The sequence below is a fragment of the Lissotriton vulgaris genome, chromosome 1_1 (assembly GCF_964263255.1).
Source record: "Lissotriton vulgaris chromosome 1_1, aLisVul1.2, whole genome shotgun sequence".
NCBI lineage: Eukaryota > Metazoa > Chordata > Amphibia > Caudata > Salamandridae > Lissotriton > Lissotriton vulgaris.
The window spans coordinates 2,066,644,540-2,066,669,660 of record NC_141685.1 but is presented as its reverse complement, the minus strand read 5'-3'; the positions used below and the strand labels follow the sequence as shown (position 1 = coordinate 2,066,669,660).

Here is a 25,121-nt window from a genome sequence, read left to right as displayed (position 1 = left end):
AGTAGAAAATGCTGTGTTAATCACTTGTACTTTCTTTTTACACATTTAGGCATCTGAGAATTTCTTTTTTTCCTGTGCTGGATGGTGTGTAGTTACATTTATCCTTGGAGTCTGTGACAGACACAATGACAATATTATGCTAACAAACACAGGCCATATGTTTCACATTGACTTTGGGAAATTCTTAGGACATTCCCAAAAATTTGGGAGCATAAAAAGGTACGTTCTGCCTCCTTGCTAATATTGTTTACACTAAATTACCATCAATGTTATAAACCTATATTCTGAATTCTGGAGCATTGTTTGCATTGTACACATTTTTTAATTCCAGACACCATGTCTCTGAATGTGTTTGAGAGACATGGTATTGTCTCAAATGACCTCAGAGTAAGAAATACATTTGAATGTAAAGATGCTTTGAAGACATCTGAACTGTAGGCCAAAGCTTTTAATAAGAATGAGTGGAATTGGGCCTTCTCACTTACTTGGGTCTACAGACACGGTAGGCTACCCCTTATATCTGGTAAATAAACTTCATACCTCAGAAAGAAGTAGTAATACAGGTTGACATTTGGGAATTCTGTTGTAAAAACCCAAATCCTAGAAATCCAAAGCTGTAACTCAGCCTTTTTCTACATAGCTCCACGAATATGGAACCACTGTAGAAAAAAGCCCTTAAAACAAACAATTTCAGCACGCACCTTCATGCCTTATATGCCCAAGTCTCTTCTCTCATCATAGCCTGATTTCATTTTTCATATCCTGATTTATCTTGTTCTTCTGATGTCTAATGTTTTTAAAGAGTGCCACTGCCCCCTTTGCAAGGCTATAAAATATGTTTACTAAATCAAAAAACCTTACTATACCCTGTATACTTTATTTTATATTAGTCTTTATAATATAAAAATTGGGTTTCTCCTTGATAACACAGTAACAGATTCCATTTAGGAGTTACAGCGATGTTTTAAAAGTAATAATCAGTTTTTCTCAAACCCTGAGATCAACATGGGAACCAGTTTGCACATCCACTGTTATGAGTGATTGCTGAGCACTTCATGGCAACTCAAAGCAATATATTTAATGACATGCATATTTTGTTGTTGTTGAGCTATGCTTGTATAATTTTTCAGATTATGGCCTTATGTCAATACACTTGGGGCATATTTACAAGCACCTTTACCCTCAGGAACTTCACTTTTAGTGATGTTCCAGTGGCAATGTGCGCTTCGCCTTATTTACAAGGCAGCGTTAATCCACTTAACGTGGCTTGACGCTGCCTTGTGAAGAAGGCACCCTTTTACTCCGTACTTAGCATAAATTGGAGGGCAATGGGTATTGTGGTGGGCGTTCCACCGAAACACCCATTGATTTTGAAGCTACCCCCTAGTTACAAGGACAGCGAAAACACCAGACCGCACCAATAATAAGACCAGAGAAAACCTTGTCTTAAACAGGCAAAACAAGGAGAAATGTTAAATTTCTCCTCATTGCTCTTTCCATGTGTGCTACTTTGTGCAGCACATATAGAAAAAGCAAAAGCCCATTGGTTGTTTATGTGCAGGAAGGGACACCTTCCTGCACATAACAATCTGCCCCACAACGCAGACACCCTTGCACTATGGTGCAAGGGTGCCTGCCTTGGCGCTAGGCTGCTAAATTTAGCACCAGCGCAGGGGGAGATGCAGAGCTGCACCATGTTGCTGTAAAGATGATGCAGCCCTGCGTTTCAGAAGTGGTGATGCGTGGCATTAAGCCTAGAAGGCTAACGCCATGCTCCGTCACATTGTTGTAAATATGCCCCTAGGTCCCTAATGTTACTGATTTGTTTTTAATTTGCCCAGCCCTCAAATTTTAATGGTCTCCTGTGATATAAAGCCATATTTATTTTCCTTATACCCACCCCAAGGCCTGTATACTTTATTTTTTTATCACATGTGTAATATATTTTTAATTAAGAATAAAGAAACTAAAAAAACTACTTAAATATGTTCTTTATCATTTGGGAATACGTGTTTCTTTGATGAACGAATCTAATTTCCAGTCCAATCATGGACTGTGTATGCCTATAAAATGGTGTTAGTCTTACATTTTAGTAGTGTAAATACCCATAGCATGAGAATTAATACATGGAAACCTACATTAGCTTAGGTTAAATTTTATATTGCTTTATTTCCAAAGGTGTTCAAAGATTTAACAAATGTAGATTCATGAATGGTGCATAGAAAATTTAGTTTAACTGTTTTCTTGCTTGAGTGAGTGAGTTGTAAATTGAGTACTAGTAGTGTGGTTATTTGTTATTTTTTCCCATGGCGAGTTGCACTGGTCCCCACCGACACAGTACTGGTTGCAAACCTTGTTGTGAGTCAGCCTGTGGTGGTTGAGGTGGTGGAGTCGGTAGACAATTGCCTAGGCCCCTACAGATTGACCTCAGTGGCTGTCTGACATGGCCAGCAGGTTGTCTCCAGAGAAAGCGTGTATCTGGGAGGCTGTGGGAAGATTGATGAAGGGGTCAGTGCTCTTCCTCCCAAGGGGTGTTCTCTCGCTCAAATAAGAGAGAGAAAAATGAGATTCACATGCCTCGGAGGAGTGCATAGAGGAGTCCAAAGAGGCACAAAACCTGTCATAAAAATCCACTTGCTACTTCATGGAAAGATTCACACTCCTCCATCAAGTGAGGGCCAAAGAAATGTCGGTCCCAAAAGTGTAATTTCTCATTTTAATTCCAATAGGAAATTTTACTGTCCAATATAGAATAAAATGGCTGAATGGAATTATCCCAAATGTGTCACAAAAATACAAAACAGTATGCTTTTAGTGACTTGGTGTAAATTCGTTCAACAGTTTTCGAAAAATATTTTTTGAAGGGCTGTCTGGTTTTGGTATGAAAGAGATCCCTCTCAGAAAATGTTATAGTTATCTGGACTGTTGGTCCAGCAGTACTGATACCATGGTGTCCCTGTGGCGTAAAAACAAATCACAAACCTCGTTGGGTGAGGCTTTTTCTCCTGTTGGCCATCCAATTAGAAGGTCCTCCTACCACTTTACCAGATCATTCTGATTGGCTAGCCACAGCAAAAGAGACATTTTCTCATGTTTCCAGCTGCCATTATAGAATGTAGTAAAAAAAAAAGGGGGGGGAAAGGGCATGTATGAGGCAGGGCATGGCAAGCACACCCTGAGCCCCTGGACCAGTGCTTTGAACTAAGAAAATGCTGGTTTTCCCATCAGTATCAATGTACGACAGTGGAACCCAACGAGGCCCCCATGAGTTGTAGCAGTACTACCAAAAAATTTGCCCATGGGGTTTGGCCACCGCCCCTGCTGGTGGGTCACACTGTCTACCCCTTGCAAAGTGGTCACATAAATGCCACCTACTAATCCCAGCAGGGCACCATATGTGTGATTACAGCAAATCATAGTAGACCGCAGTTTGCAACCTATCTAATGAGTATTGATGAGGAAGATATGATTGAAGCCACTAAGATGCAGTATTTTGTGACCTAATCTTTTAATACCTAGTTTAGTTCACAAAAGTGCCCATATTTCAATCCCTTTTTGCAGCGACATTACTATAACCAGGTCAATATGAGTATACTTTGCAAGTTAAGGATAGACATCACAAACAGCATATTTCAGAAACAGTCTTTATCAGAAGTAAGGGAGGCGAGGTGAGAATATGCATCTGCATGTAAGGAACACGAAAACATGCTTAATAGGGAAGCCTAGGAAGATGTAACAACTGTCTGCACTCAGGGATAGTTCAGCATTTTGGCGGGTGGTGAATCGGCCTCTTTTCTATGCAAATACTGAGTCGAAGCAGGCCCTCTCTATTCCCTCCAGAGCCTGGATAAGTCCATTTGAGTCTGTGTATAATCTAATAAGAGAATCTCCATCTCCCTTCATTCCTAGTAAAAGAGAGTTTAATCATTTTTATCTGGATGAAGTTACAGATGAGATCTAGGCCCTGCCTTCAGGAAAAGCCACTGGCCAGACATAGTCCCGTGAGACCTTTTTAAACCTCATGTGGATCTCTTGGCTCCTCTCAGCACTCAACATCTGAATCCGGTAGCCCGTAGACATATTTCCACCTCCTTGCAATGCTTGGTAATTTTCCTGGTTTCTATGAAAGAGAATAGAGCCGATCAAGCTTGCTAAAGGCCTATTTCTGTAATTGATTCAAAGTTTAAAAGCCTGGGGGCAAAATCCGTTCTGTTCGCGGAATTTGCGGATTTTTGGCAAATTCGCGGTCCGCGAATCGTGCGAATTTGCCCAAAAATCCGCAAATTCGCAAGCTGACGAATTTTTCTGCTTAGTCGCGCTTGAAAAATACAATATCGCACACGGCGTGGCCTTACCGTGATTCTGTGTTCGTGGAGTTGTTTTTCTCCCGATTTGCGTGTGCTGCCCCATTTTGGCTCTTGCTGAGTGATCGCGTGAAAGTTTCTCGACTGCGATTACGTCATAGTGGCCCACCATCTTGCACAGCGAGAGTTTGAAAACGCGAGTACGTCATAAGGGCCCTCGATCACGCATCGCCATAGATGCGGCGCGCAGTTGACTTCCGGCTGGAGATTTGAACAGCCCGCGTTCCCGAACTTGGAAAAATTGCAATTCTGCACAAGAAATCCACCGCAGGCAGCATAAACCTTCTGAAAATCATGATTTTGATCAGAATAACTCCTCAGATTGACATTTGGCTGCACTTTTTTGTGCAAGGAGTCCATTTTGGGGGGGGGGGGGGGGTGGGAGGAAGGAAGTACCCCAGAGTCTCTAACTTCCTGTTCCTGTCCAGCAGGCTCCTACCAGTCCTTTGTCCATGTTCTGGTCACTTTTGATTTAGATCTGGAGCTGGAAGGATTACTTTTTGTGGCTCCTGCTGGATATTTGTATTTGAGGATTTTTTGGAGTTTGGATCACTTTTGGATTTGAGATTTTACAAGTAAGTTGATGTTGTTTGTTTGGGGTATTGCAGTTGCTGCAACTAAAATTTTAAAACTTTTTCACAACTTTAAAAAAAATATATTGTGGGTAGTCACAGTATCCAGTAGGCCCAGGGTTAGTCATGGGTGCATGATACAACTGTTTCTGTGAGTTTTTTTTAACTTAAATCTCATTTATGTCATGGAATTTTAGCTCACTGTTATATGTAAAGCCTCACTAGCCAGTAGGCCCAGGGGTAGTGAATCGTGCATGGACCAAGTCTTTCTGTGGGGTCTCTTGAATTTAAACATCATTGAGGGCATGGATGGCATTGGATTGTGGTGGTTTTTGTGTGTTTTTGACTTTTTGGGGTGTTGTTGGGGCCTGGCCATGTGGGTGGGGGCAATTTTGAGGCCTGGTCTAGGCAGGGCCTGGCCATGTGGCGGGGGGACAAGGGTCCATTTTGAAGCCAAGCTGTGGGCTTTGAGCCATAGGCCTGCACCCAGCCTGCCCTGCTTTCAGCCATTATGCCCAGGGGTAGTGAGGGGTGCATGGACCAAGGCTTTGTGTGGGGCCTCTGTCTTGAATTTAAACATCATTGAGGGCATGGATGGCATTGGATTGTGGTGGTTTTTGTGTGTTTTTGACTTTTTGGGGTGTTGTTGGGGCCTGGCCATGTGGGTGGGGGCAATTTTGAGGCCTGGTCCAGGCAGGGCCTGGCCATGTGGCGGGGGGACAAGGGTCCATTTTGAAGCCAAGCTGTGGGCTTTGAGCCATAGGCCTGCACCCAGCCTGCCCTGCTTTCACCCATTATGCCCAGGGGTAGTGAGTGGTGCATGGACCAATGCTTTGTGTGGGGCCTCTTGAATTTAAACATCATTGAGGGCATGGATGGCATTGGATTGTGGTGATTTTTGTGTGTTTTTTTTTACTTTTTGGGGTGTTGTTGGGGCATGGCCATGTGGGTGGGAGCCATTTTGAGTGGGGCCTCTTGAATTTAAAAATCATTGAGGGCATGGATGCCATATGATTGTGGTGATTGTTGTGTGTTTTTCGACTTTTTGGGGTGTTGTTGGGGCCTAGCCATGTGGGTGGGGGCCATTTTGAGGCCTGGTCCAGGCAGGGCCTGGCCATGTGGCAGGGGGACAAGGGGCCATTTTGAAGCCAGGCAGTGTGCTTTGAGCCATAGGCCTGCACCCAGCCTGCCCTGCTTTCAGCCATTATGCCCAGGGGTAGTGAGGGGTGCATGGACCAAGGCTTTGTGTGGGGCCTCTGTCTTGAATTTAAACATCATTGAGGGCATGGATGGCATTGGATTGTGGTGATTTTTGTTTGTTTTTTGACTTTTTGGGGTGTTTAACTAATTTTCCTCTGGCTTCCTTTGCTTTTAGGTGCACAAGAGAACCACCAGTGCCAGGAAGAAGTCTTGCAGCGGTATGTGCAGACATCTGAAGAAGATGGGCCCAAAGAAAGGTGGCCGTAGCTCCTCTACAAAGAAAGTTGCCACTGCCAGTAAGAAGGAGCAGAAGAATCAAGTGGTGCCACTTACCAAGGAGACTGATGTGCCCACAGACACTTTTTTCGTGGAAAAAAAAAACGCCTGCAACAGCGGGGTCCTCCGGGGACCAAGCTGGGAGCAGCACCTCCACTTCATTGGGCTCAGTGCCACCACTGCAAAAAAAGTAGCACACAATCAACGCAGGGTGTTGCTCAGCTGATGAGTGTTCAACAACCACAGCCGCAACAACAACCACTGGTGCAAATAGTAGAAGCGCAAGTACATGGGCAAGGAGAGGCGCAAGTACATATGCGCAAGGAGAGGCGCAAGGAGAGCGCAAAGGAGAGGCGCATGGAGAGGCGCATGGAGAGGCGCAACTAGATGCACATGGAGCAGCACAACTGCCCACAATGCTTGTTCCTCCAGAAGTAGGGGCACATCAGGAAATCGAGATTCAAGCGGAGGTATCATCCAAAGAATCCACTCCCCCTGAAGATGATCCATTGTCTTCCAGATCCCCAGCAAGAAAAAGGTGAAGGAGGGCTACTACAAGTTCTTCTTCAAGCACCCTTTCTTCCGAGGATCTTGATCATGATTTGAACCCACAAATGCAGTCTGAGGGGGAGGCACGCCTTAAACCGACAAAGGTAGCTAAGCCTAAAAGGAAGGTTCCCGCAAGGCTTCCACTTATGGGTGATGACGACGAACAAGAAGTGGTGTCTTCTGCTGCTGATGAACAGTCTGATGACGACCCAGTCATCACCGTCATCACTCCAGCCCCACCAGGCATGCAGCATACAGACATTTTGACCCTATCCCGAATGCCTGCTGAGCGGGATGTGGGCGGCGTGGCACTGGTACCAACCACCACCAACGCAGTTAACTACAACACCAACACGACCTACAGCTTCCATATTCTCTCGTCAGAAGGGCCGGCAGGGACCTCCATCCAGCTCGACCTCCATTACCTCAAGTAGTGGTGCTGTAAGTGAACAACAGAGTCAAATTCAGCCACGCCCATCCTCCACTTCATCTGGCATTGAAACTGAAAGTAGCACCTCCAACACCAGCTGAAATCTCTAGTCCCTGGTTTGGGACTTATTTAGTGTTAGCCAAAAGGCGGAAAACATGGTCATTTGTTCGATTTGTAGACAAGTAGTTAGTCGCGGTAAGCTTGGTACCAACTATGGCACTGGAGGCCAGAGAGGTCATCTGAAAAATCACCACACTATCGTTTGGGATGTGCACCTAAGGAAGATCCAGGGAGCCAAAAGTATAACAAATCCAAATGTATCCATTGATATTGCATCTGATGATGACGAGGAGCTTATCGTGCAGGGGGGAAGTGAAGAAGCAACAGACATTTTTTCTGGTACACCCAGTACCCCTGGCAGCAGCACTACAGTGATAGCGCCCACACCCTCTACTCCTGCAACATGTAGGAGGCATACTAAGAGTCTGGGAGAGACACCAATGCGAAAAAGTACATCAATGAGCCTAACTGGTTTGAAGAAGTCTGCATCATCATCATCACCTAAAACGGTCAAGACCACCAATAGCAGAATGTTTTGGTCTGATGCGCCATTTAAACGCAACCACCCAACCACTGTATAACGCAAAGCTGGCTAAAATGATAGCGCTGGACCTTCTCCCTTTTTCTTTCGTGGAAGGGGTGGGTTTTCTAGAATTTGTGGCAACAGTCTGCCCTAAATGGAAGGTTCCTAGCCGGTCCTATTTTGCCAGAGTTGCTGTTCCAGCACTACATCAAGATGTGCTGGAGGTGATTGGCGCAGCTATTCAGAAGAGTGCTGTTCACACTATCCACCTGACAACAGACATGTGGACCAGTTGCCAAGCCCTTAATTACATGTGCATCACTGCACACTGGGTCTCTTTGCATGGGTTAAAGACAAGTTAAAAGCAGGTGTTGACACAAACACAGTTTTTCAAGCTACTCGGAAACATGCAACAGTAGCCAGGTTTGCCATGGAGAAAACTCATACTGCACCTAACCTTTTAGAGGAGTTTGATAGGAAGGTCTATGAATGGCTGCATCCAAGAAATCTCATGATTGGTTATGTTTCCACAGATAATGGCAGTAATATAGTTAAGGCCGTGCAGCTAGGTGACCATTTCAGAGTGCTGTGTTTGGTGCACAGTATTAACATTGTTGTGCAAGATTTCTTGAAAAAAGAAACCACAGTTAACAAGTTACTGACCACCTGCCGAAGAATCTGCACACATTTCAGCCATTCATTTAAGGCCCGGAAGAAGCTGAGGAGCATGCAACATGAACGTAGACTTCCAGTCAAAGGACTCATCCAGGAGGTGGCAACACGTTGGAACTCAACCTTTTACATGCTTGAGCGTCTGTCTGAGCAGTGGGGGGTAATCAATGAGTATGTCTATAAACTGAGTTCTACTATGAAAGACATGAGGCTAGAATTGAAAGAATGGAAGCTAGTTTGAAACCTGACAGACATGCTTCGTCCTTTTGAGGTCTTCACGCGTGAAGTCAGCATGGAGGACTGTTCTTTGGGCAAAGCTATCCCATTGTTGCGCATGCTAGAGCACCAACTGAAGGCGGTGTCTTCAACGTTCCGAGATGATGCTGAAAACCAAGATGCATATCAGTTGTCGGAGAGGTTATTAAGCCACCTAGTTGATAATGAAAGGCTTAAAAAAATACATACAGAACAACATTACATTTGCGCCACTATTCTGGATCCGCGGTACAAAAAGGCTGTGGCCAGCAAAGCATTCATTCTTTTTGATGAAGCAGATGTTTCAAAGTACAAACATTGGCTAGCTGTGTCAGCCACTCGGTTAGAAAAAGAGCGACAGAAAATTGAAGGAGCCAGCAGAAGTACAACTGAATCAGCAGCCCATCCGGCGTCAAGTTCTACTTCTGAATCTGTGGCCAAAGGGAGTCACTTTCCCTCATAGCCGTTAACGACACCAGAAACCGTATCATCATCCTCACCTGCACCAGGCCCAGCCATAATATTGTCAGAAGTGGATTAGCTAACTCATCAAGGGTTTGCTCGTTCCAGTGATGCAAAGGCCACAGATGGTACGCAAAGTGGAGCAACCCTGGAGAACGTTCAGTCGATGGTGCAGGCCTATCTGGATGACACAACAGAGGTCATCATTAATCAGAACCCATTGCTGTAGTGGTATAGGAAAAGGCCTCTATGGCCACTGGTCACCAACCTGGCTCTAAATTATTTGTCTTGCCCACTCGCAAGCGTGTCTTCTGAACGTGTTTTCAGTGCTGCTGGTGCCATTGTAACTTCAAAAAGGACGCGCCTCTCACCCAAAAATGCGGAGAGGTTAACATTGATCAAGATGAATCAGCACTTCATACCACCAGATTACAAAATATATGAATGCACACAGGAAGAAGAGGACACCGACTTAGGTGACGGAAGTTATTCTCTGTTACCTGACCTACTCCGGTCTCAATTCATAGAGTTTGAGGACGAGCTATACTTCCCGGACACTGAGGCCTGAAAATGACTTCCTTTTTTTCGTCCTTATTCACTTTTATTCCTGTGTGTCTTTCTTTGCTTTGCAACTTTTACCACAACAAAACTCTAATCACCTAATCACAACAAGTCCATCAGCAGCACTGTCTTCATCTTATTTCCTTATTGATTTGAAGGTGACGCAGTCTGCATTCCTGAGGTTCACAAGTTCACAACTCAATCATGCTTCTCTATCCTCCTCCTCCAGACTCCCCCTATCCATTCTCCTCAAAGCAGATGGCTGGATTATGCAGAATAAAGATACTTTGTCTTCGTAGACGAGTCCCCTCAAGTGGGACTGGAATTACTGACTACATGCTTGCTGATTGCTGACAGTTACTTCTGAAATTGACAGGAGAGGCTGCCCTGTGGTCCCTCACTTTCAGAAGAAGATGCAGACAAAAAGTGGAACAGGTAATGAATAATGAGAAGAAGATGGCATGCAGTGCACAGCAATGGCTGTCTGGCTCTGATGAAAGCAATTGCTGTTTGTTTGTTTTGCATGAAATGAATCATATTATTATTTAATGTTTTACACACTAAATGTAACTCAAGTCTACTCTGCTTTTTTTACCTTGTTAATTCAAATTATACTTCAACTGCAGGGGCCACTACGTTGCATTTTCCAATATGCAAAATGTACTTGGACTTACTGTTTGCCAATATACCATGATGATTGATTAAATAATATATCTTTTTTCTCTACAGTCACTCACTTGCGTGCAAGTGAAGGCAAGATGGTGTCTGTGTGAGCGGTCGAAGTGGCAGTGCTCAGCGGCACTGGGCAGTCCGCATCAACAAAAAACTTTTCTACACTTCTACACTTCAGCCGATTATCTTGATTCCCTGCGTCTTCCGGAGCCACTCTGAGCTGGACTTTATCAACGAGATGTGACACCACAATTCCGTAATACTAAGAGCCCCCAAGTAAAGAACGCTATGCTGAGGGACGCCGCCTCGTTATATATCGCAGCATCGCAGCACCGCTGCACCGGGTAAGGATGACGGCTACATCCCAATTGCGAACTGATTTTTGACATTGACTGTTTGTCTGCTATTGGCTATATCTGTTCTAGCTGTCACCAACGTCGCTTCATTGTTGGTTCTGTGGTTTGTGTGTCCATGGCTGCGACTCGCTAAGGATCCCTGTCTCCCTTGTCTTTCTTAAGTTTCCCAGATCTCCAGGCGTTGGATCTCAGGAGATTGGCCGTCTCTCACGCACTTATCTCCTCTGACTCTGACTCACCCTGTCATCTGTGAGTATCTTGCGAGTATCTTGCCAGCACCTCCGTCGATTGCCGCTCTCTCCCCATCAAGGCAACAAAATCTCTCCCCCGTCTTCTCCCTTTGGCTCCAAGGCTGAATCTGCTAACACAAGAGCAGAGGCCTCAAATGTCACGCTCGCTGCGTGTCCCGCGTTTCCCGTTGCCGGGGAGATGCAGGAGGCGCCTGTTGTAAGAAGGAAAGGGAGAGAGAGGGAAAGAGCTGGGAAAGCAAATGTTGCTCAGAGGCAGATCAAAATTAGAAAAAAGGAGGTGTAGTCTTGAAGATCGCTCTGGGACTGGAACTGTGGCCACTCCGTGTATCTTATTTCATACAGTGATTAATATCACATTATTTCCATCGATATTTGGGACTGCAACAAAACTTCAAGTGTGTAAGCTTTCTCCCTCCATCACTGATTTTTCACAGAGTGTGCTAAATATTTGTCTGAAGAAAATTAATGACAAGCAAGGTCAGAGGAGCAGCGAAATTGTGCTGAGAAAACGTTCTCACTAGTGCAAGAGAAAAGCCCAAGGAGGGCAACTCCGAACTCAGCGGGGGTTACAGAGGCCAGAAAACAATCAGATTTGGATTGCAACGCCATCTCAGGCTACAGATATGGAGAGGAACGCTGGAGAGGACGGAGAGGATGGAGGGGGGGACTCACCGTACAAAAGGACCAAAAAGGCCAGAAAATACAAACAGAAGCACTAAACAATACGACTCACAACAAAGAAAAGGGGGATGAAGAAGGCGTGCTCTTACAAGGAGAGACACTGATCCTAGAAGACCCGGCATATTCAAAGGCCGCTGCAAATCTAGGAAATCTAGGAAGTCGTGAAAACCTTGAGAACGCCAAAATTGAAGAGACACCTGCTCTGCACATAACTAACAGACATAAAGGCCCTGAAACTAGAGGAACCAGAGCAAAGGAAAAAGACATGGCAAGAAATGAATCCCAAAGCTGGAAAAGGTAAGGGAAAAGGCAAAACGTAAGGAGAGAGAGAGAGAGAGAGAGAAAGAGAAAGAAAAGGAGAAAGAGGTTGGCTACAAGACGGAGACAGGCGGAGAAACAGAGGAAAACACCAAACTGGAGTTAATGGCCAAAAAAGCACAGAGGTTACAGACTATAAAAAATGTAAAAGTCACTGCAAAGAATACTGGTCTACCGGCAACATCCCAGCCAAGAATATCTAATATATTTAGCCCCCGGCCCAAGGATTGCCCGAGCGACGCATCAACAAATGAAAAGGAAGAGAGCCAACTGCAAAGCATGAACTCTAAAGAGCTGAGTGGAAGCTGAAAGGATGTTCAAAGTATGCTCCCAACTGAAATCAACCCTGAGGGGAATCACACTATAGGTTCAGGCGAAGGAACTCGGAATGCCGACCCAAATATGAGGAGCAAAGAGACAAGAGCATCCACAGAAGTGGACGCAATAATAGCTAATCAGAGAGAGCAATCTGATCAAAAAAAGATGAATCAGAAAACTGAGCATCTACACCCTTCTATCAACACGCAATCGTTTCCATCTGGGAAAGAATCCCATTCAGCTAATCACTCACTCTCCGACGAAGACTTCGAATCAGAACTATACGAAACAGGGATGTCTATCTCAAGTGACTCAAGGGAACTAAGCGACTCAAGCGAATCAAGTCCCGGTGCGCAAATGGGCTCTGTACCTCTGGAGATCTCTGGCTCCAATGACTCAAGATTACCCAGCATAACTAACGTTAGGAAAAAAAGGAGCGGGGGGAAAAAAGGATGAAACACAAAAGAGAAAAAAATCCGATGAACGAAGAGACCACAGACCCCGGTAACAACACGGACTATGCCAAAAGTAGACCTAATTCTACCCGAAAAAGCACAATGATTAAATCACCGTGAGAAACATCACGTCAAAAAACAACTGAGCCCTCATTGAGAAGTTCAATAAAGACCGCGTGGGTGGTAAGTTCACGCGATATTTCCCCCGTCGAGCATACAAAAACGCACACGAACACGTAATCGCGCCCCGCGCACAACGCGAGCTTGCAAATAGCGCCCGGAAATGGAAATATGCTACGCGGACAAGATGGCCGTGCCCATGTACGACTGCATGGGTAATTTCACAGTCGGTGCGCTGCAACCGGCCCGTGAACACGCAAAAAGGCCCGCGAACACGCAAAAAAAATCCGGAAATTAGCACGAATTTCCGGATTATGCTAAACGTAAATTCTCTTTCACGTGAATTCATGTACCGCGAATTCGCGCATTTTACCCAGGCTCCATCCTGCAAAAGCAGATGTCGGAGTAGGCTGAGGAGAATAATATATTGACAGACATTCACTGTCGTTTAAGACCATGGTTAGGAACTATTGAACACAATCTTACCTTAATTTATTAATAAGTATGTCACAGCTAAGAAGGGGTCCATACATTTGGCATACATTGACCTTAGCATGGCCTGGTCCATTTTGGAGTCCATTGGGGTTGATACTTTGCTAGTCACTTTTTTGCACAATGCGCACCCGGGCTTGAGACATCTATTAGATTCAGCTCCAACAGGGAATGCACTCTGCCCTTTAAGTTAACCAGGAGAGTGTGTCAGTGTTGCATTTTAGTTCCAATGCTTATGATATATTGATTATATATCAATCAGCTTGACTCCTTCCTTGTGGATTCATGTAAGGACATCCAGAGGGTGGTGGATAGATACATACTAGCCCTATTATATGCAGACAATACTGTCCATATGGCCAACAGTCTGCAGCATTTGCTAGACTGGTTTATCTTATTTATGGGTAGTTTGGGTATGAAAACACATTTTTTGGTCTTACTCTATGGGTCGGGCCTGGCCAAAACAAAGTCTAAAACCTTTACCATTTCAGGCAGGCAGATTAGCAAGGTTGATAAATTCCATTACTTGGGTTTACTACTGGATACCAAACTGAATTGGTAATTTCTGCTTAATTCCCAGCGAGTCCTTGAACAGAGTGTCATACAGCATTGAGGAGTTCACTAGACTGTTTGGATATACACATATCCGGTCAAATATTGATCTTTACAAGTCTAAGTATGTTCCAACAGTGAACTTTGTTGTGAGGTCTGGGGATACAAGAATTGTCAACCAATTCAGGTGGCAGAATAGAAATCATTAAGAAAGGACTGAGGTTACTGCAGAGTGTGCCAATGGAGATTGTGCATTTGGAATTGGGGGTTGGCTACATTTCAGATGTTGTTCAAGTTCGCCTCTTAAATTTATGGCTCTTAATTTGAATCAAGAGGGAATTAGAGTTTAACAGGAAGATTTTTAGTGGATCCTTTACGAGGCAAGATGGCTGCCGAGACGCCGTAGGGGAAGGTCGCATCCTACCCTGCTCCTGAGACTTATTGATGGAACGAATGCTCACCGCTTTTTACTAAAAACAAGGGAACGAGCCTCGTAATATGTAGTGATTTATTCAAGCAAGATAGCTCAGCAATATACCCTCTGTTTGTGGATGCGATGTTTGGAGTTTTTGCGGACTTGCCTTCTTTATTAAAGGATTCTCCGCTGGTCAGGGAACAGATCAACGGTAAAGCTCTACTGGAATCCCTTGCTGCCCTAATTACAAGGTCACTTCAGGCGGGACGATCTTACTATTACAGAGCGATGGCACCTAAAATATATCGCATCAGTAAACAAAGCCATAACCCAGCTCCCTCGGAGGAGGAAGATGAAACATCAGCAGACGGATTAGGAGCCTCAGCCTCCAGCTTGAGAGCTAAATCAAGGTCTAAAGCGCAGATGAGGCGTGAGGCAGCGAAAGAAGCTAAAGAAGCCAAAGCACGGAAGCTGCGAGAAAGGGCTACAACAAGAGCGGGGAAAGCGGAAAGCACACGTACCCGCAAAGGACAATCTGATTTAAAGTCAGCTGAAATGTGTGGAAAGGAGCCGGTATACCGGCAAACTACTATTGTGGAGTCTTTCATACCTGCAGGAGTCGTGGGTGTGCAGATGGTGGAGGAGCAAGCTGCCGTTCCCACGCTGGCTGCTCTGTGTGGAAAGAGGCTGGGCCATGCGGATGTCGGAATTGCCGGACCCGTCACTGTGGGTCCCGCTGCTGCCGCTGGCGTCTTGGAGGTAGCTACCGATGGTGCAGGGAGCCCGGGGAGCACAGTCAGCTTCCTAATGCCTCTTACTCGGCAAAATTACGTTACAGAACCCGCGGGAGAGGACGACCTTTCAGCAGTAGCAGCAGGGGGCGTGGCTATAGAGTTAAAGGGCCAGGAGCTCCGTGTGGATATTACAGAAGGGGAAAACAGTCTTAAAGCTACACCTACAGATTCCATGAGGATTGGGCAGCGCGATCCTGATCCCGTGAGTAATGATGTGATTGCTCTTGTGGACAACCCCCCCCCTGGAGGCAACAGTGGGATGCAGGTTATGGAAATGGGGATGGGGACTACAACAGAGCAGCAGATACAGGTACAGACATGCAAATCTATCCAATGTCTTCCTGAGCAAATGTTGGGATCACCTGGCGAGGAGATCTTCTTTACTGGGAATGATGAGGCAGATGATGAAGAGGATGAAGAAGGTAACCTAGACGGAAGCGGAGTCAGCGGTTCGGACCCCTCTATGACGAACCCGGAATCAGGTACCTCAGATTCAGTGGATTATTCAGGCTCAGAAACTAATCTATCCGGATTGGACAATGATTCAAGTAGTTCAGAAAGTGATACAGAATCAACGGAGCACCAGACCGTACAAAAAGTGTCAAGACCAAAAGCAAAAAAAGACTTAAGAGAGGCACTAAAGACTATAAAAACCAAAAATTCCAAATATAAGGGCAAGCCGAAAAATGAGAACCAAAGGCGTTTGCATCAATCTAAGGATCCTCATAGAGGGCAGGCGAGACCAGTTGTCAAAAGGTTAATTTGGGATAGCTCAGCTGAATGTGGAACAACTCAGACTGTGGCAACTATAGCTACGGATACAGGTGCTCAGGAACCAACCTCTCAGGGAGCTGAGGGGGGCGTCGATAGGGGCGCCTCAAACTTTGAAGTTCTTTTTTCAACTTTAAAACAGATCCAGTCTGAGGCACGTGTGGAGAGTCAGAGAGCCAGCAGGAGGGCCAGACATGCAAATAAAAAGATACAATCCTCTCTCCACAAAGTCAATAAATTATATGAGGAAATGGTTGGGAGAGTTTCTGAGATCGAGGCCAGAACCAGCAAATTGGAAGATGACTTTGTTAAATTGAAAGATGCTGGCGATGATAAGGACAAGACAACTGCTGACATGCTCTGGAAGCTAGAGGATTTTGAAAACAGGCAACGACGGAACAATGTCAGACTTATTGGAATTCAAGAGGGAAAAGAGGGTGGGGATGTGCGAGCCTTTGTAATTGAACTGCTGAAGGGTGCGTTCCCCGACTTGGCTTCTTGGGACTGGGAGCACGAGATACAAAGAGCGCACCGATTCCCGTTGGCACGAAAGGAAAATCAGGGCAAGCCCCGCGCAATTCTGTTGTATGTCGGTAATTTTCTTTTGCGGGAGGAAATTATTAACAAGGCAAAACCTCATTCTAAACGTTCCCATAAGGAAATTGAGTTTTTTGCCCGTCCTGATTTCTGCCACGCCACCGTAGAAAGAAGGTGGCGGATGAGGCAGCTCATCACCCCATTTCAAAATATAGGCTATGAGGCTTTTCTTTTGTTTCCTGCACGTCTGAAAGTTGGTCTAGGGGGTAATTTCAGAGTGTTTCATTCAGAAATAATGGCGGAAGAATATCTTAGTTTTCTGAGAGAGAATAGAGGTCGTCAAAAATCCCAACGCAATGTTTTGGAGATCGAAGATCCACAAACTGGATTTGTCAGAACCATACCTCATAAAAAGTAAAAAAAAAAAAAAAAAAAAGAGGGGGAGAGGACAGCGCAAGAGTGGTATGTAAAAGGAAAGTAAGGTAGTAGTATAGCTAGCAATAATTAGATTACTACCTCTGAAATGCTAAATGAAGGGTATCTGAGGATTATTTATACATGCTATCTCTTCTAGTTACCAGTATAGTTATTCTTTCGAGACTTTACCTTGGTGGGGGTTTTTTTTTTTTTTTTTTTTTCCCCTCTGCTATGTAGTTTCTAAACACTGTTAGATCTGTGGAATGTGGGAAATGTGGGAAATGTCTGTGCATTGTCTGAGGACGTAAGCACAATGCTTATTGCAATGCTATCACTTAATTGGGAAGTAGCTGTTCATGAAAACTTGAGAGATAGCATATTCGATTTGTTCCTTTCCTCCTTTGTTTGTCTTGTTTTGTGGGTGAGCTTTGGTGAGCATTCCGAACGATGTGTATAATTAAGGAAAGTCGGGGACGGGGTGGGTGAGACAACCCGGTGGTATGCTCCAGCCACACATGGGTCTTATGGACCCATTTGCCCGTAGGGGGGGAGGGATTCTGAGGGAGGGCTGTCTGGGGGGTGGGAGGGTGAATACAGAGACAGGGCACAATGGTATCGGAATCTGTAGGGGATATGTTGGGCGCATGTTGGAAAAAGTGATAAAGAAGCAAAGTTCTAAGGAAGGAAATACTGAAATGAATATTCTTACATTGTTTATATTTGACCTAATGAAGATGATTCTCGCTAAAATAATGAGTACAAGTGAACAGACAGATGATGGCTCTGGAAAAATCAGGGATGACACTTAGGTTAGCAACTTGGAATGTATGCGGCCTAAATGATGTCCATAAAAGGTGTAAGATAGGAATTCGACTACGTCAGATGAATGTGGATTTTATTTTTTTACAAGAGACACACATAATGAGCACGCAGGAGTATTGTCTGAATCAGTTGGGTTTTCACTTAATAGTCAGCTCCAAACAAGGCGCGAAAAACAGAGGTGTCGCTATCTTGTCAAGGAGTAAGAATTTGATAACAGGGAGAAAACTGGGGGACAAATGGGGAAGATGGGCCATGGTAGAGATAGAGATAGACGGTGTTTGGACAACAATGGTGTCAGTTTACGGATCCACCCAGGATGATCCGGAGGTATTACAGTTCCTAGACTCTGAGCTGGCTGCTTGGCCCCCACAGGTTATTATAGGGGGAGATTTGAATATTAATGGGGCAGACGGTTTAGGAATCGGGCAAAATAGGGGTTACAAAGGCCGCAAGAAAAAAGTATATAAGGCCCTCGTAGACCTCATGCTCAGTAACAACCTGAATGATGTTTGGGGGACAATTAGATCAGAACAGAAAGGGTTCACATACTTCTCGGCGCCACATCAAGTCTGTGTCAGACTCGATTACTTTTTGATTTCTAACAGTCTGATACCACTAGTCAATATCGATAGGCTCCCAAGAATCCTGAGTGATCACAACCCAGTAATTTTGACTATAAAGTTAAAGGGAAAAATAAGACCTAACCGGGTATGGACTTTTGAAAGAAGACTTCTTATAGAAGAAGATTATATTTCACATATGTCAAAATGGATCACCGAGTTTTTTGAGTACAATAAAGGGAGTGCATCGGTGGGGATTATTTGGGATGCCTTCAAGGCGGGTGTCCGGGGACAAACATGTAGTTATAGCATTCACAAACGTAAAATGGAAGGGCTTCGACAAAGAGAGTTAGAGAGAGCCGTCTTAGAATTAGAGGAACAACTTAATAACGGTGTTATTAGAGGGGAACAACTGGAACAGCATATAGTAGATCTAATAAAAGCTAAAAGTGAAGCTGAAGATGAGCTGGCAAAAAAGGCGGCAGTAATCTATACAACTCGTAGGGAGAAGTGCTATGAATATAACGAAAAAGTTGGGCATGTACTCGCTATGCGTACCAGGCAGATAGCAGCCGCCGGTACTGTCAGGGAGATTAGAGATGGGAATGGTAACCTGCAAAAAAACCCGGAAGAGATTAGGGAAGTATTTAGGAAATTTTATCAAACCCTATATGATTTTCAATCCCCCTGCAGTAAGGAAGAGATCAGGGATTATTTGGAGAATATACCAACTGAGAGGATCACTGATGAGGAAGCAGAAAGATTAGAAACTCAGATGGATGCGGAAGAGATTAAGGGAGCCATGGGTAAACTTCCCTCAGGAAAGGCTGCTGGTCCCGATCAGATACCTCTAGAATTTTATAAAACTTTCTGGGGAGTGTTGTCTCAAGAACTAACAAGAGTGATCCAATCTGCCCAGACCGGTCAGTCTATACCAAAGTCGTGGGGGGGGGCCGACATTGTTCTAATTCTGAAAAAAGGCAAGCCACACGATGAGCCTGGGTCATACCGCCCCATTACATTAATGAACAACGATACTAAAATATACTCAAAAACGCTGGCAATAAGATTCGCAGAGGTAATAAGTGCCTTAGTTTGCCCTAATCAACATGGCTTCATTCCCGGTAGAGGTACGACCCACCACACTAGGAAAGTAGTCACACTGTTTGATGCCGCCGAGGTCACAGGAGACCCAATGGCAGTAATGCTTTTGGACGCAGAGAAAGCGTTTGACCGGGTCTCCTGGGACTACCTGTGGTATATTTTAGCAAGATCTGGACTTAAGGGCGGGTTTATAAAAGCATTACAAACTTTATATAATGAACCGGTGGCGGCTTTAAGAGTCAACGGGGGCACTACAGGGCAATTTTCAATCAAAAGGGGTACACGTCAGGGGTGCCCATGCTCCCCGCTATTATTCGCTATGTATATGGACCCCCTGATCCGTAAGTTAGATCTTTGTTTAGAGATAGCTCCGTTGCCAACATTGTTGGGACCTTGTAAAATATTGGCCTATGCTGATGACGTGGCGGTGATAACACCAAACCCCACGGAGGCAACCGTCTTTATAGAAGAAGAGGCCCGTAGATTTGGTCGGATATCGGGGTACGCTTTAAACGCATCCAAGACTCAGATTATTAAAAATCTAGTGACTATATGCGACGATAATCGTGTGGTTCAGGCAGGGACTTATCTTGGAATAAATATAACAGCCGACTTGAATAATTTGGTAGAAAATAATATTGCTCCAATAATACGAAAAACGAAGAAGGATTTGGACCGCTATGAAAACCTACATCTATCACTAGTAGGCCGGGTCAATATTATTAAAATGATGATATTGCCAAAATTCTTGTACATATTTAGGGCAATCCCACTCTTATTCGAAAATAAGTGGTTTAAGATAATTGAGCAAATGGTCAATCGCTTTATATGGGCTAAAGGAAAGACTCGGAGGGCACTCAGATATATGTCGCTTCCGCGGGAGCGCGGGGGTTGGTCTTTGCCAGATCTAAAAGTATATTACTGGGCTGCTGCATTCCAAAATATGTTGGGTTTGGTTGGGGGGGCTGAGGTTGATGGATGGGATATTGTTGGTTCACTTGCTATTCATGGTTTGGTTTTGGGTCAAAATGTGGAAAATATTTTTTTGCGATTCAATGAGGAAAGTTATTACAAGAGAACAAGGTTTAAGACCATAATTGCTGCCTATAATGTTTGGAAGGGAATTGCGAAAAAGATAGGAATTGGGAAATATAATTTTTACACTAGGTTCAAAAATAATCCCTCTCTATCTAGCGGGGTCTTCTCGGGAGCTGTATTTCAAGAGTGGGAGAGGCGGGGGATAAGAAAGATTGGAGACATTCAGGGTCCCCAAGGTATTTTGCAATTTGTAGAACTACAGGCTCGATACGCGTTGGACACAAAACACTTCTTTAAATATCTCCAAATTAGGAGCTGTCTAATAAATAAGAGAGGAGGGACCTTGGGGTTCGATAGAAATGTATTAATGGATATTACAGAAACAGGCTCCGACTGTACTATAAAGAGATTTTACTCTGAGATGATAAAATTAAAGAAAGATGACATGGAGAAATGGGTCAACAGGTGGTCTGTAGATCTGGATATAAATAGTGATATTTTTTCAGAGTCAGTAGAGATGGGAAGAAAATTATTGTGTGCCTCATCTTTACAGGCTCAACAGTATAAAACCTTATTCCATCTGTACTACACACCCGGGAAAATTGCTCAATGGGGGGGTAACTCGGGAACCACCTGCTTTAGATGTGGTAGCCCGGGCGCGGACCTAATACATATCTTTTCACTCTGTCCACATCTAGATACTATAAAAAGGGAGATTGAGAGATTTTTCCAGAACGCACTGTCAATCATAATAGAATTAAAATCAGTGGTGATATTATTAGGAGTCGACCCTGAGGCCCACGTGAATAACGAAAACTTCGTATTCGTAGCTATGGCCATTTTTAGATTGCTAGTGGCTACGGAGTGGTTAGAGCCTAACCCGCCCACATACCATCAATGGTTGGGCAAGCTATTATCTATACAAAAGTTAGAATCAGCAATCTATGCGAGGAAGGGTAGAAAAGGCAAGAAACTTGGGTTGCAAATATGGGAGCCCCTCATTCGTTGGAAGCAAGGTCCTGATTATTGACAGATTATTGATTTAAATTATTTTCCTTTCTTGAGGGGGGTAATTGAGTACATAGCATATTGTAGTTTATACTCCTAGTGTATATATGATTCGTTTCTGGTTAATTGATGTATGATTTGATATGATATATATCTTTTCCCTTCCATTTTACTTTGTAAAGAATTTCTATTGTATATATGTATATATGATACCTGTGCCATGTTATATTGAATGCTATTGTGTCCTGCTCATGTCTTCGGGGAGAAAAAGGGGAAAAGCTTTCAATAAAAATATTTGAAAAAAAAAAAAAAAAAGGAAGATTTTTAGTGATTGCCTTTCCCTGTTTATTCTCGGGTCCATATTTGCTTACCAAAAAGTATATTACCTGGGTTAAGAAAATGTTTTTACATTATGACCAAGAAAAAAGGAAATGAAGGGCTTGCTTAAAAAGTCTCTACTGCATTATACTATGAACAGATCCCTAAACCTATTGAATTATGTTTCTTACTTGACATGGTAGTTCATCAGTTGGTAGCGGGCTTTCACAAGCCTTATGAGTCTAGTCTCCATCTTGTCTCCCTTCCTAAATAAAATGTAAAAAAACATGTAGAGAGGCATGGTAGAGCTACCCTTCCCTCTTTGCCCAGGGCCATTTATTTGTGCTGCAGATCCAGATATATGTGACTCAGATTTAAAAAAATTGGCAGTCTATCACCTTTCATAACTCCCCCCCTGGCCTGGGGTGGGCCTTGGTCCGGATGTGTGTCTATATATCCGCCGGATTGTATAGATTTGGTCCGGATAGTATAGATTTGGGCAGGGTAGTTCGTTTGCACTTCACTGGTTTGGGACAACACAAGCTCCAGAGGCCTCCCTGGAACTGTCCAGCTGACCTGCTACAACTGCACCTGCTTGGACCTGCTACTGCCCTGCATGAGCCCAGCTGGCCTCTGCTACAGTGCTATCCTGCTCCCCAAGAAGTGCCTTATCAGATCCTGCACCCTTGACTGGCATCAGAGTGCACTATTCTACAAGAAAAGGAAAATACTGAAGTACTGGTCTTTTCACACTGAACATTGAGAATGTAACTTTTCAGTGGCACTAACCTGATACCTTTCTGATACCTTTTTTCCGGCCGTGATCCATCGTGTTTGGCCTGAACGTGTGACTTTACCCGGTCTAGCATGACCAGATTGCTGCGAGAGGTGCATTTTACTTTTAGGAGCTATATCTAGTTAACTTTAAAATTGTATGTCTCCCATTCAACTCATTGGAATTTTGTTTTTATCTCATTTTATTTATAAAATGTTCTTGTGTTTTGTTTTTACTTTGGTACTGTTCGTGAAGTGCATATATATATATATATATATATATATATATATATATATATATATATATATATATATATATATATATATATATATATATATATATATATCAATGAAAAAACCATAGGTTATAGACCATATATAGTTAGGAATTCGCATTTACAAAACCTTATTTTACTCGCATAAAACCATTGAAATTCCATATATAGTTAGTTGCGCTAACTATATATCGCGCACCCGCAATCCACTGCTGATGATGTCACATATTACATCATTCATGACATGGTCAGTGACATCACTGATGACATCACTGATGACATCTCAAATGACATCACTGATGACATCACTGATGACATCTCATTTGACATTACTGATCACATCACTGATGATATCATTCATGTGATAATACGATGAACCTCTTCAGACTCTAATATAACCTTAGATACAATCAGTGTAAACAGACACTCACAGACTGTCACTCATCCATGGAGTTACTCACACACCTAGTCAGTCATGCAAAGAATCAATCACACCTCCATTTCCTCAACTATACAGTTATACAAACTTTACTTATTCAAACATATACTAACACATATTTACTCTCTTATACAATCCCTGATACAAGTTCACAATGATCCATACAGCCACTCACACATTCACTGGCTCTTATGCACAGTTATTTATATATGTCAACTCTCACATGTACTGTGTTTTACATATGTACTTACTTTGACATGTAGCACTGAGATATCCATTCACTCACCAATACACTCATGCACACAGTCAACCGCCCATACAGCTGTTTCCACATGCACTTTTGAAACCATACATCTAGTGAATCAACTGCTCACACATCTATGCACAGAGTCATACACCTCCCAGCCACCCACACACACACTCAGTCTCCCATACAAATACTTGGGCAACCAATCAATAACCCATATAGTTACTCATATAGCTACTTATCAACACATGCAACAGTTTACAGAACAACAGACATAATGATGCACAAATTAAGACAGTTTAGTCACTAACCCATGCACTCAGTGAGACACATTTAATCACTCACTCATACAGTCAGTCATGCACCTACTAAATCCTTCATCCAGACACTTATACATCCACTCATTCTTCAATATGTAAGACATATTTTAACTTCACAGAAACATACAGTCACTGGATGTTGTCATCAGTGATGTCATTTGAGATGTCATCAGTGATGTCATCAGTGATGTCACTGACCATGTCATGAATGATGTAATATGTGACATCATCAGCAGTGGATTGCGGGTGCGCGATATATAGTTAGCGCAACTAACTATATATGGAATTTCAATGGTTTTATGCGAGTAAAATAAGGTTTTGTAAATGCGAATTCCTAACTATATATGGTCTATAACCTATGGTTTTTTCATTGAATTTCAATGGTTTTTTAAATGCAAATTTCTAACTATATATGGTCTATAACCTATGGTTTTTTCAGTGAATTTCATTGGTTTTTTAAAAGCTAACATCTGTAGCTGTAAAATGTATTATTCTTTAAATCCCAAAATATATTTAGATGTTTATTGATAATTTTTTTTTTAATATTTTTTTTCTTCGCTTCTAGTTCGCGAACCGGGAAGCTTTCCGTTAGCTCATCTTGATGCCGCGATCTAGTCCGCGAACCGGTCAACGTTACGTTAGCGGAACAGTGACGCGCCGCGGAAGCGCGACGTATCACGTTATCGCGTAATGCGTCTAATGACGCGCCGCGTTAGCGCTCCCGGAAGTGCTCCGGACCGCGAACCGGAAGCGATCTGGGACGCGGCGCGCGCCGCGTAACGTAAGCGGAACAGGTCATGTGACTTGTTTATCAAACTTCTCATTGGTTCATTTCACTTTTGGTTTCCAAATGATGTATGACTAGGTCATGTGACCTAAAAATAACACTTTTCATTGGCTCAGAACTTTTGTTTTCCCCAAATCAAGTAAACCCCTCCTTATTTCCTCACTCTGACTTTCATCTTGGTGAGAGAAAGACCATTTATCTGAAGATCCACAATGGCTTCCATTGTTGCTGCAGCTGGTGCACCCCCACCACCACCTCCACCTCCCCATAAGAAGAGAGGACCACCCAGTCAAATTATGACTAACAGAGAGGAGGAAGATGAGGAAGAAGAAGAAGAGGAGAGAGAGGGACAACAA

At 43.6% G+C, this 25,121-nt stretch overlaps 1 protein-coding gene across 1 annotated transcript in view; it reads left to right on the top strand.

Annotated features, from left to right (window-relative positions):
- PIK3C2G (phosphatidylinositol-4-phosphate 3-kinase catalytic subunit type 2 gamma) overlaps positions 1-25,121 on the top strand; it is a 1,914,223-nt gene that overhangs the window by 1,531,921 nt on the left and 357,181 nt on the right. Inside the window, exon 24 of the mRNA XM_086920790.1 lies at positions 50-219. Within this exon, the coding sequence (XP_086776916.1) occupies positions 50-219 (170 nt within the window). The remainder of the gene's footprint in view (positions 1-49; positions 220-25,121) is intronic.